Source organism: Phyllostomus hastatus, unplaced genomic scaffold (assembly GCF_019186645.2).
Source record: "Phyllostomus hastatus isolate PE091 unplaced genomic scaffold, TTU_PhHast_1.1 phas_contig_58, whole genome shotgun sequence".
Classification (NCBI taxonomy): domain Eukaryota; kingdom Metazoa; phylum Chordata; class Mammalia; order Chiroptera; family Phyllostomidae; genus Phyllostomus; species Phyllostomus hastatus.
Window position 1 is genome coordinate 3,872,950 of NW_025333916.1, and position 13,173 is coordinate 3,886,122.

At 39.6% G+C, this 13,173-nt stretch overlaps 1 protein-coding gene across 1 annotated transcript in view; it reads right to left on the minus strand.

Moving 5' to 3' along the window:
* Positions 1 to 11,897, minus strand: part of ERAP2 (endoplasmic reticulum aminopeptidase 2) — a 37,306-nt gene extending 25,409 nt beyond the window's left edge. Inside the window, exons 1-5 of the mRNA XM_045848258.1 lie at positions 11,863 to 11,897; positions 9,278 to 9,973; positions 6,224 to 6,362; positions 2,599 to 2,733; positions 687 to 807 (exon numbers count right to left, since the gene is read on the minus strand). Of these exons, the coding sequence (XP_045704214.1) occupies positions 687 to 807; positions 2,599 to 2,733; positions 6,224 to 6,362; positions 9,278 to 9,834 (952 nt within the window). The 5' untranslated portion in view covers positions 9,835 to 9,973; positions 11,863 to 11,897. The remainder of the gene's footprint in view (positions 1 to 686; positions 808 to 2,598; positions 2,734 to 6,223; positions 6,363 to 9,277; positions 9,974 to 11,862) is intronic.
* Between the last annotated feature and the right edge of the window lie 1,276 nt (positions 11,898 to 13,173).

A 13,173-nucleotide genomic window follows, 5' to 3' on the forward strand; every position in this document is an offset into this window, starting at 1 on the left:
AATTATATGGAGTTTGGGGGGAAAGGGCAAGAAAGATGAGTATTTCCTAATGTCCCAAAGGAAAATAAATGTTTTGTCACTGTCAGAAACTCTTAAAAACTAATCCATATAAGTTATAAAATTAAGTCATAGGTTTTATATGTTCTGCAACATTATAAAAATCACAAGCTTTATTTTTAAGGTAGAAAATTAAAACAAAGATAGACTATGTGCTTTCAATATAAAGATCTATCATATGCAAATGATCTATTTTCTTCAAATCTTTTAAAAATCTTTGCCACAGTCTTTCTTGTCTTTCAGTCTCAATTGCACTACAGATAACAGATGAAGGGACAATTTTCAGCTGCTTACATGAATCTTTGGCAACTTTGATAAAACATTGCTGGTCTTGTACAAATACGGTGTAGAAAAAAATGTGCTCCAGAAAAGTCATCCAATTAATCCTAACATGCAATGCAGCTATTTTAATATTAAATCCAATAAGTGAATAAAAATGATCCACACTACTTGGGCTTCTCATAAATACCTTATTTTTTACACTCAAGGATCATCTCTGAAGTACAAATTACTGCTTCCTGGGCTAAGTGAACCTCTTTAGTGCTCATTTAAATCACATATAAAAGGAAACACGTTCAAGCAAATCATATAAGCGAAAATAAAGATGATGACATAGACTTTGTCCCTACCCAATTTTGGGAGTGGATAGTTGATATCAAAGTAATTTTCATAAAAATCGAGCAGTTTCAATGATGCTTCCAAAGCATAATGGGTCTGACTCCGTTTCTCCGGGGCGGCATAGACAGACACCTGTGAAATGTTGATCAGAAAAATTGGTCTTTGAATATGGCTCCTTGGCACAATACCATTCCTAACAACCCTCACCCAAAAAAAGGCAGACTACATATTTCAAGAAATTACTGAGATACTACTAAAGCATGTTGTCAATAAGGGATAAGACGTTCTGTGAAGTATTAAAGCAAAAGCCATCATGAAAATTATAAAAAACACTGCATCTTCTGTTACAATCTACTCCCTAGTCAGGGGTGCCCAACCTGTGGCCCACTGGCCGCATGTGGCTCAGGATGGCTATGAATGTGGCCCAACACAAAATCGTAAATTTACTTCAAACATTATGAGATTTTTTTTGTCATTACATAAATTAATGACAAATTTATTATGACACATTAAATATATGTCATAATATATTTAATGTGTGGCCCAGGGATGCCTAACGGTTAGACAACCCCTACTAGGTGTTAACTGTGAATTTCAACCTACAATATATTATGCTATTAAATCATGAGAGTCCACTTGAGCTCATCAGCATTAAGTACACTTGAGAACTACCTTTCCAAAATTATGACTACTAGCACAATTCAAATAAAACACAGCTTTATGAGGTGGGAAAGCCTTCAAGAACTTACTGGATACAGCCACCCTGCCCTCTTCCTGGTCTGGTTTACTCTAAACAAAAAAGTGTCCAAATATGTTCATTGACTCTCCTTAAAGTAATCAAGTAGAAAAAATAAACTTAGGTTTTAATTTTCTTGGGTTTCAAGTGCAGTGCTACTTTCATTTCATTATCTGTTTTCATGCTCTGAATTAACTGAAGTTCTTCAGAACTGTTATAGGAAGGATACATTAATGGCCACCATGTTTTGATGGATCACCAGGCACTATTTTTAAAGTTTATGTGTAAATCTAAACCCTCTCAACAGCATTACGAAATAGCTGTTATCTTCATGGAGACTAAGTAACTTGCTCCAAGTCCTCCACGTGGAATACTATAGGCCTGGGATATGAATCCAAGGAAGCAGACAGCAGCCTGTCCTCTTCTATCTGACCTCTCACACTTCTATAGCTATGCACATCCAGACCTATGTGCAGAGATGCCATGATATGTATATATCCACATACACGTAGGTACAATATGTACATAAATTACAATAGCCATTTTATAGCCATTTTCATAAGTATTATTTCATGGTTCTTTGAATACACTTTTAAGTCAATCATTTGGTTCCTCAGGGTAAGGAGTTCTTTCTTATTTTTAATGCCTCTACTGATGTTTTCAAAACTTTATAAAACAGTTATTGGGTATTGTAAATTTTTGCACACAATGAAGACTCTGAAAATTATGAAGACCTCTTTTCATTGAGGAAAAAAATTGGAAACAATGTGAATGTCCTGAAATAGGGTGCTGATTACAAAATCCTTAGGGTACTTCTGTGCAGTATAGTACTAAGCAATTACTAATATAGTATTATAGAAAAATATTTCATGGCATTCAACTTTTATCACATATTATGGTGAACATTGAGTTAACACAGTCATATATTATTTTGTCAATAGTGTATATATATATACTGTTACTGTATATATTCTCATATACTGACATACATAGAGAAAGCAGTTGGAAGGTATACACTAATATTATCAGAAATTATATTCTGGTATTAGGATTATGAGTAATTTATTTTATTTTTATATGTAGTTTGTAAAATAAGCATGATATTTTGATAATAACAAAAAAGCTTAAGAATATAAAAGCTCATTGCCCTATTTTGTGCTCTGTATGAAATTGGCTCTCAATCTCACCTTGACCCCTGATGAGGTTGTCCCACTCACAGACTGGAAATCACAAACTATGTAGGCTACCAGGTATGTACTCATTTTTACAGTCGTTTCAAAATGATCTTCCAAGAGGCCTCCTTCAAGTTCAATTGTCTTAACCTGCAGGAAGGAAAAGCATCAGTGTTTGAAAATTGGAGTAGTTTACAGCAGTGCCTGTGACCAAAGCCAGGTAGGGCAGAGGAGAGCCCAACACTCTGAAGGACACTCTGAAGGACACCTGACGCCCTTATAGGAGGTCAGAAGCCTCTCATAACATTCTATAGCTTTGCCTCCCTTATTTTTCTTACCCCTGGGCACAATGCACCATTTTTGGATCCCAAAGTGTATGTCAATCTTATTTTGTTGCTTGAAAGCATAAAAACATCTTAGATGCTCCCACTCTCTTGAAATGCAGTAATCTCCAAACTGGCATTAATTTAAGTTCCGCACTTCTAAGGAAAAATCTGAAAGAATGGCCCCTTTCCCTTTGTTATATAATAAATAAATCTCTATTGCAGAAGAAAGGGAGGCAAAACTGTGCTGGATGCTTTGCATTATTGTGTGAGGTAGGTGCTATTTCACAGATGAAGAAACAGAGTCTCAGAAAGGTTAACTGATTGCCCAAGATCACACGGCAAGTTCCACAGCAAGACTGAAATGTAGATGTGACTGTGTGACTCCAAAGATGTTGCTCATTCTCTCACTTGCTGTGTGTCACTTGCTGTGTGACACTCGCTGTGTGACAGCTTTAGTCACTGTCTTATTTTTATCTTTGCCTTATTGATTTCACAGTGAAAAGAGTCAGGCCAAGGAGGTCATTAGTAATTTAAACTTCTTCCTATGTACTGATGAAGCAAAAGTTTTAGGCCTACAGACTCCTCAGCTGCAGCTGTCAAATTTACTGAATAATTACTGAATTCTATCTTTATTTGCTCTGGAGAGCTTGTCCCAGAGATGATCTCTGATATGGTACAATTCTCCTAAATATTGAGTGGATCAGATTCAGTAATCTGAAAATACCACTTTCTTCAAATTGGCAATAACTCTTGGGCTAGTTTGCTATCCTCCCCTCCACCCTCCCCTGCCTTTTCAAGGTGTCAGGCTTGTGGCAGTGCTAGCCAGGGCTTATTGAGCATGTTTTATGTGTTTGGTTAAGATTGCAGTTTGTTTTAACAAGAGGCAATAGCTTGAAATAGTACCATAAACTGCCCAACCTACTTCAATGACAAATGTTTCTGCTATTCGACAGAATTTAATTCTACAGATTTCTATCAACAAATTCAATTCCTAAGTTCCAGTAAAGCAGAGGACACTGACCAGATACCCTAAGAAAGCAGCTTATACAGGGCAAATTAACTTTGTCCAACAACGATCTCTTTTTTTATTATTCTGATTCAACGTGTGTTCTACAGGTGCATACTCCTAGCAGAAGGGAGGGTTATGGTGGGGACCAGGGAGAAGACAGGAATCGTAGTCTTCTGACCAAACTTGGCAGCAAAACCATTTAGTCCAATGTGTGAAGGGGTGAGAGGAGAGGGAGACAAGACTGTGGTACTATGAGGAAAGTGAGTCTGTGACACTAGACAGTTGGTGGCAAAGATGTTTGGGAAACAGATGGGCATTCCCTCTGATTTTTGAACCCAGGTAAAGATGTAGTACATGGAGGCTGAGTTTCGTTCAGGAACCTGGAGTGATCCACGCACATTAATGTTGCCTCAAGTGGAAGTGTGTGGGGTGTTTGTGTAAGTCCATCCAGGATGGCGATGTAAACTCCAAGTATAAACGACTTGTTGCTAGAGGAGGATTTAGCTCTTTTCTCAATACTGGCAGGACTCTATTTGCATAGCAAGTATTGCCAGCAGGTGTGTGTTCCTTTAAAGAGTGAAGGGCACAGAGAAATGCCCAAAAGATATGCTGTCTCAACCAGTGCTAGGCTGACCACCTCATTTCTCCTAAATCTTGTATTCTTAACTAAACAAATTGAGAACTTAGTATGTCTTGTTGCTTTCTACCAGTCCATAATATATCTTAAATGCTGCAATTAATATTATCCAGAGAATATGATTGCAGCATTATTTCAGTTCTCCTTTTTTTTTTGGATACCCATGAAAGCCTGGGTTGGACATATAAATGAGAATCAGAATGTTAAGCCAATATTTGCTGAAAAGAGCATGATCCAGAACACCGGCTGAGTCAACTGAGGAAATGCAAAGATTCAAGAATTGTGTAAAATATTTTCAAAGTGTTCACTTATTTTTCTTAAATATGTGAAGTTACTGGAGATTTCTAAAAATAGAAAATTTAAACTCTAACATATCAAAATGGTAATTTATGTTTGCACCACACTTTAATTAAAAGGCTTAATGAACTATATTTTTACTTTAGCCTCCATGATTATTCATATGAAAAATTCTATTAATAAAAAGCTGCCAGGCAAGAAACAGACCTACGCTTTGCAAAATACATTTGGATTTAAGGTAGCAGATCATTTTTACCTGAAAATGAGAGAGCTAATTAAGTTGCTGCATTTACAATCTGGGAAAAACTATACGATGTGTGGTAAATGGATTGTTGTCACTGTTCTCCTTGATCTGCTCTGCCAGTATTTCAGAGCAAATATATCTCTTCAAATGTTAAACAGAAATCTGGGAAATGCAGCATCTAGCTTATCAACTCCTTTCTCCCCTTTGCCCAGGGGAGCCAGTCGCTGTTCAGGATGGAGAGGGAAGGGGGCAGGGCCGCTGGCAGGCTTAGATGACTCAGCTGCTCTCCCCCTGGGGCACTGCCAGGAGAGCCTCCACTTCTGTCCTCCTTCCCAAGTAGTGGTGAGGAAATGTTCTACGTGGTGTTCAGCGACACAAATGGCAAGTGCAGCATTAATGTAAAGGAAATATCAGATGAAGTTCAGGGTCCACTCTGTCTTTCAGAGTCTCTGCATTGTAAGTACAAATACAAGCCAAGTAAAAGTGTTCAAAGGTGTCTTTCCATTAAAAAAGTATATAACCACGATATAATTTTCATTAAAAAATTTAAGAGCTACCTATGGGACTTAAAAAATGAACAAGAATTCCTAAGTTCCAGCACAGAAGACTAGATGAGACCACTCGGGGTGGGGCCCAGGCAGGGTCTCTAGATCCTCAGGCTCCACCTGTGGGCCCCTGGGCCAGCAGCAGCAGCATCCATCACCAGGGGGCTTGTTAAAAAGACAGAATTTGGGGCCTCACCCCAAGACTGACTGAGTCAGGACCTGAATTTTAACAAGATCCTCAGATGATTCAGGTGGACATTAAAGTTAGAAAAGTACTGTCCACATGATTATGAACTTCATCTCTGGCCCAGTAACACCGATCTAAAAGAACAATGTTGCCATATGAACACAAAGAAACTGTAAATAATTTTGTTTTGTTTTTTAAAAAGTTTCTGATATGACAATGCCCCAAACAAAATGATGTTAAAATCTAGAAGGATTGGGGTTATTAAATAATATATAGCATAAAACAAAATAATGGACAAAATCTTAAAAACAAAGGAAATATTTTAAAAAGCAACACAACAAGGATAAAGGCTCAACTTGAGAACAGCTCCCCCAAATTTCTGAAAGTGGCAATACCTTTGGCATGTTGGATAGTGCAATGTGTCTGCTCTCTCTTCTTATCTTGATTGAAAAGTTGGCTTTGAACAATGGTTCGTCAAAGCAAGGGAAAGCCATTCGTGCGTCGGTTGGCTCAAAATCTGTTACTGCAATTGTCCTGTGGAAAGAACCACCCCAGGCAGAAGACATAAGTCCAACCAAGAAAGAAAGAAATTTGTACCTTCAAAACACAGCTTACCATTCCTGGAAGTGACATACTTGATTTCTCAAACTATAATCTTAGAGAATCCAGGCTTTTTTTTTTTTTAAATAAACAAGGGTAAATTTTAGTTTAGTAGCTACCAGTCATGAATAATGCACATGCTAAGCATTCTACTTACACAATCCCCTTCATTCTCCTAGCAGACAAGGATATTAAGGCTGAAAGAATTAGAGTGACCTTCCCATGATCCTCAGCTAGTGATTGGCTGAGATAGGCATGTTGAGTCAACTTGAGGTCAACACTGACTAGGAAACTAGTAGGTCAGTATCATCTCTAAACCTGTGGGGATCTCAATCAGACATATGAAGAATTGTGGGTCGGATCTCAGGATGTGTTCCCAAGAGGCAGACGCTGATTTATTAAGAACCTGCTGCCAGGAGAAAAAGGAGTGAGGGAAGCAGGATGGGGAAGAGGAAGAAGCCAGGCCAGGTCCCAGCTTCTACCTAATTCCCAGGAGCTCTGGAATGGAAGCTCCGCCTTCAAGCTTCCCCCTACTGGGGGCAAGGAGCTGGGCCTTCATATTTCTGTACCATTATTGGCTAAGGGTCTCCATGTGTGACCTAAGGCCCCAGGTACTTCTAGCTTCCTTTGATTGCTGGCAAAGCAACTCCAGTCTTCAGACTGTAACAGGCAGACACATCTCTGTATCAAATCATTTGATAATGCCTGAAATCCTATAATTCAGTCTGGAAAAGAGAAGCTATCAGGAAAAGCATAATGAAAGTCAGAAATAGCCTGCAGCTAACTATGGGAGGTATGCTGGAAGGCTTCCGGTTCTTACTCCAAAAACTTTTCCATGTCTCCCAAAATGATATTCTTAAAAAGTATTTCCTTTGGGTAGAGCCTTTGTAACTTGAAAAAAAAAAATCAAGAAAAGCCATCACAGGTCACATGGTGCCTTAGTGAAAAGAAGTTGATAGGTTTTGTATCCTCTGCTGGGCTGGATCTGAAATCAGGCCCCTAAGAACTGAGGCTGCATTTGGGGGTGGGGAGGAAGCCTCCCCAAGGGGGAGGGGGAAAGAGACGGGCCAGGGGAAAGTCTGTCCTTTCCCCTGGGGCCGTGGGGTGGGTGTAGGAGCCCCCAGAGGCAGAGAGTACCTAAGGTGGGAAAGGAAAGAGGAGCTATATAGAAGATGCTGCTAATGTTGCCTGCTAACGTCTATTCCTTTTCTTCAGTTTCAACAGAATTCAGATTGTGTTCAGGCAAGCAATGTATCCTTACGCTCCCTTATAAGTTGGTAGGCACATGACTTGTGGCCTAGTTGAAGTCAATGGGTGGGGAAAGCTTTTCAAAAGGAGTCAGGCTCAGCTGGAATGTTTCTTTTTGCCTTCTTCTCTCCCTCATTGTCCCCTTTATTCCTGCCGGAATGTGGACTTGCTGCCTCCAGGTGCACATATCATCTTGTATTAGAAAGAAAGTCATATATGCCAAGGGTGACTGAGCAGAAAATAGAAGTCTGGGTCCTGGGTAACACTGAGAAGCACTGGAGCACACCTGAACTGCCTTACCGGCTTCTTTTCTCAAGTGAAAATTAAGCCCCGATGTGTTAAGCCACTGTATTTGGGCATCTCTAACTGGCAGTTGAACACAACTGATAAAAGGTGGTAGAGCACTGAAACCAGGCTCCCCCCACCCTGCGTGCAGACAGACCCCAGTTCTGAACAACCAAATTATCCACTCTTTTTCCTACTTCACCTAACCAATATGTCTGCCAATTCTATCTGTTTTACCCTCCAAAAGCAATGCCAAGTTTAATCATTTATTCCATAAGGCACCACCACTAACCTGGCCCCAAGCCACCGTTTCTTGCCTGAACTACTGCAATGTCCTCCAAAATGATTACTCTTCTTCCACTTTTTCCTCTCCATAATGAACCCTTGACATACACCCGATCTTTATAAGGACAGATCAGATCAGAACCCTCTCATGACTCCCCATTGCACTGAAGTAAAAGCCTACTCCTTACAAGACTGATCTGACCACTTTCAAATCTGCTTCTTTCTCTTGCTCATGCCCTTGAAGCCACACTGGCCTTTTCTCAATCAGTCCCAACTTACAGACTTTGCACTTGCCACTCTCTTTTCTGGGAACACTTTGCCCTAATACATCGTCATGATTGTGTCCTTTAAAAAAATTGTCAGGTCTCAGTTTAAATGTACCTCCTTGACAAGGACTTCCCTGACCACTCAGCTAGATTAGACCCAAACCCCAGCTACAGTTATTCTCTGTTACAGCACCTTGTTTTATTTCCTTCATAACACTTATCATTTACCTCGTCCATACCTCACCACTATACATTCAGAGTCTAGAACAGTGCCAGGCATGAGGCATGCACTCAATAAACATGAGCTGATTGAATAAATAGTATTTCTCAGTTCTCCAAACAGACTTGCTCCTGCCTCCTGGATTTGAGTCATGCTGTTCCCTGGGCAATCTATATACCTTCGTTTCCTCTTTCTCTATCCAAATCCCACTTACATTTCCTTCTGGTCCCAGATCAAGGCTCACCTCCTTTGAGAAGCTCTCTCTCTACTGACCATCCTTTCCTGTAGCACATAAACACATCTGTCTTATCAGTCACACTGGCCTCTACTCCCAGTTATTCTTCTATCTGTTTTTGCCTCATCATTCTTTCTTCCCAGCTTTACTGAAATTTCCATAAGAAATTATAGAGCTTCTTCTTCTTCCTAGTTTCCCACAGTGTATTGGGCTTTTCATAAATGATCACTGAAGCATGCTCCTGGTGAAGAGATGTAACACATAAGGAAAGTATCACAAGAGACTGTAAACAAATGGAGCAACATCTTACCTTGTTTCACCACCAAGAGTTCTGTACGTGCTTTTATAAAACCCTTCAAAACCATCAGCTAACTTGGCCTGAAAGTCAATGGCCACATAGTATCTCAGGTCAGCCTCAAGTTTCTCTGGAACCAGCAGAGCAATTTGTTGATGAGCAGGATAACTCAAAACATTCAGCCTTTTCCCTGGTTTCCTATATCTCAAATCTTCCTCCGAATGAAGGGTGACATTCATGATTTCAAGATCTTTGCTGTGTAAGATGATAAATTGGGTGGCATCTCTGACTAAGACTTCAATCTGCTCAGATGCAGTGAAGTCCAGGGAGGTAAGATTTGGATGGACAGAAAGCTCATAGTGGAGGGGGATGACCCCTCTGGGGAGCCTTAGCTCACGCCAAGGAAATGGTTCCCCATTGGTGGCTACTGGAAAAACCCCAGCATACTTATTGAACTGATCACTAGATGGCACTGAGAACTGAGAACAAAAGCATATTTTGGGTAAGATGATTAAAGTGTAATAAAATGCTGTGTAACTTTTAAATATTAGTTTTCTGTGTGAATTAACCATTGCAGAAGAATGAACTCTAAATCTATTCCCTAGAAATCAAGTCACTCTCCAGGCTAAGTCTCATAGATCTTCACAGCACTGTCTTGGCTCCACTCATGTCGCTCAGGATCTGAACAATGTTTTAATAAGTTGATTTAATCTAGAAGAAAAAAGATTTAGCATGAAGAAAAAGATTTACATTAATAGATAAGACCTTAAAATAAAAGAATATGTGTGAATGAGGAAGGCCTGCTCTCTGTCAAAATCAGGACAAATATCTACAACATAAAGTAGAAACTGAGCTATCATCTGGTTACTACAAATACAAATTTTTTTAGAGCTCAAATGAAAGGACTCTTAAAATGAAACAAATCCCCTCTGCATTTCTGTGCAATGAGCAAAAGGCAGGTGTGTAAATGCATTGCATGTTGAATGTTTCTAACAGTTGGCTATATCATTCTAAGAGTATCCTGGAGACCTAAAAGTGAATTGCACAGGTGTCTCTATTTTGCCTTCCTAAATCACAAAGAATATATTCTTTGGATACCAGATATGATTATTAATGGCACTGAACTTCACTTCTTCAAATAAATAACACATCTAAATGGCTTTATTCTATGGCTATTGGTATAAAGGATGCAGGTCAAGCTAGATGATTACACTCAGATTATTTCCAACATATCACAAGCTATGGAAATAAAATTTGAGTTTATAATGTTCTAACAGTATTTTAAAAATCATTTTAGTCCTGTTCATCTTAGGCTACCTGTGAAAACACAAATTAAACTGAATTCACTGCCTCTATAAATAGAACTAAGAAGGCTTATTCTTATTGGAAGGGCAAAGCTACCACACATCTAAAATTAGGACAACATAGTTAATGCAGGGGAGTCAGTTCTGACTCCCACCCCACTCCAGCTTAAGTCCATGAATGTGTTCCATTCCTTTTCTATATCATCATTAACAAGTTCTTTAGAAGTAATTACCTAAACAATTACTTCAATTTTCTAATGTACAATATTAATGCAGATCATCCAGTACTGTTAAAAGTACAAAGATGAAAAAGAATAAAAAAAATGGTTAAATTATTTTTTTAGACAAGTATTAACTTATGGATACCAAATCTCAATGTTCCAGAAATTTCTGATACATAAAGTCAAAACTGGCCTATTATATTGAATTCCTGATGAATTTAAAAATGAAATTGCTTATTTGTTAGGTCCTAGTTTGGGAACCAGAGTGTCTGGATTCTAATATTAGCTCTGCCACTTTTACCTGTATGATCTGGGGCAATTTTCTGATTTTTTAAGCATTAGTTTCCTCACCTGTAATATAATGTAATAATTATACCATCCTCACAATGGCAGGATTAAATTAAATAACTTATGTGAAGAATTTGGCACAGCACAGCAACTAGCATATAGGAAGCATGTAACGAATGTTAAATATTAAATTATTATTGTGTTTTTCATAACTTGAATTATCTGACCTAAATTAAGAAGAGATCTACCCCAACTTGTAGCAGACTCACTTCAAGAAAAATGTATTTTTTGGTAAGAATAGAGAGAAAAGCCTTGATATTTACTGAGATAGCCTTTAACTTCAGAACTGGTGAGGATTTTAAATGCTAGCTAGTGCCTGTCCAGATAAAGAAACTGAGGGGAGAGGGACTCTTCTAAAATCACACAGAAAGTTTACCAATCACACAAGGCAGAAATACAGCTCTCTGGCTGTGGTCTTACAGACTTTTTCACTGTATTGCACTGGACCTTCAGCAGCATTACAGTGAACAAAACACCCTGGGACGGGACACAAGTGTTGCAACAAACGTTTGGGAAAGGCTAAAAGAGAGGGAGTCAGTCGCAAGTCCCACTGTTAAGCACACACTTTCCAACACAGTGATGCCAAATTCACCCCCTTTCCCCAGAGTCTCACCCTCAATTACAAGACCTCCTCAATACAGCAGTTTTATTCCTTCAGTTCTGGCCATTAGTCTCACTGAAAAATTCTGATTTAAAGACAAATTTAAGAGAAATGTTGATGTGTTACCTTAATCCACGCTGTTGCAGATTTGAATGGAGGGGAATTTATTTTTGCTTTCACTTTCTATTTGGTAAGACTCAGAACTTTGCCTACTTCCTGATTGTAGCACTAGCTGGTTCATTGCCATGTAGGTATAAATGGGGCTTAGCACAGAAACTTCAGTTCAGAAAGCACAAGAAATTGACAAGGGGCTTCAGAGCAAAAGCCACAGCATAGCAAGTCAGGGTAGCCCCCAGCCTTCCATGGTTGGGCTCCTGCTGCATTTATCTTCCCCATCTCCTATGCCCACACATAAAGCCTTCAGAACTAGCTTGTGCATGTGTGTGTTAGTGCCAAGTTATTTTAAAACATGATCTTGAATTCCTGTGCTGCGTCCTTATTGCTACGAAATCTGACCTCTGCCTATCCCCTCTAGAAAAGGTAACTTCAAGACTACCAATGACCTCATGGTCAGCCTCTGTGGCCTTTATCAGGGGAGATTGTCCTATGCTTTCCCAAGCCTATAACCTCTTAGACACTCGGGGATTGTGCTGCACCCTCGTCTCTCCATTTTTCCTTATCTGCCAGGTTGAGTTGGGCCTCTTCTTCACTACCCTGAATATGGGCCTCCATCTCTGTCCTATACTCTTTTTTCTCTTTATTCTTTCCCTTGGAGAATATGTTTACATGCAGATATTTCTCACTTATGCTCATCATCCCACACTTCTCTCTCCCAGTCTTTTCTCCCAGAGTCCCGCTGGTGCAGCTCCAGCAGCCCGATTGATGGTCTTTACATGGACGTGCTGCCAGCAACTCAGACAGTGTCTCCTTTCCCCTGGTCAGTGCCTTTTGCTTTGCAGGTTCTTCAAGCCTTCCTCCAGGATCTATAGTTGGTCCATATAATTATTTTGATTCTTCCTCTCTCCAGGTTATTACCAAGTCCTGTTGAATCTTCCTTTTAAATTTTTTGTCTGACTTTTAAAAGTCATTAACACAGTCCTGGTCACTGTTACTCCTGACAATGGCCTTCAGACAAGCTTTGCTGCCTTCCCAAAGGCCTGCTCCTGCCATCCGCTTGTACCATGCCAGCAGACCCATCCTTTCCCCTACTGCTTGATCATGCCGTCCTCCCACTCAAAAACCTTTCTGAGGTTTTTCTCTGTTTACACAGAGAGGCAGGTCCCCAGGTGGAGACCATGGGTGGCCAATTGGCAGCTTATGAGCCACATGAAATCGCTCATGTTCCATCTAGTTGTTTTGTGTAGATCCTAGTTCATGAAAGGGCAGTGCACCCACATGTGTGTTATTGTCATGTGAAATACAACCACCTCGGCTCTT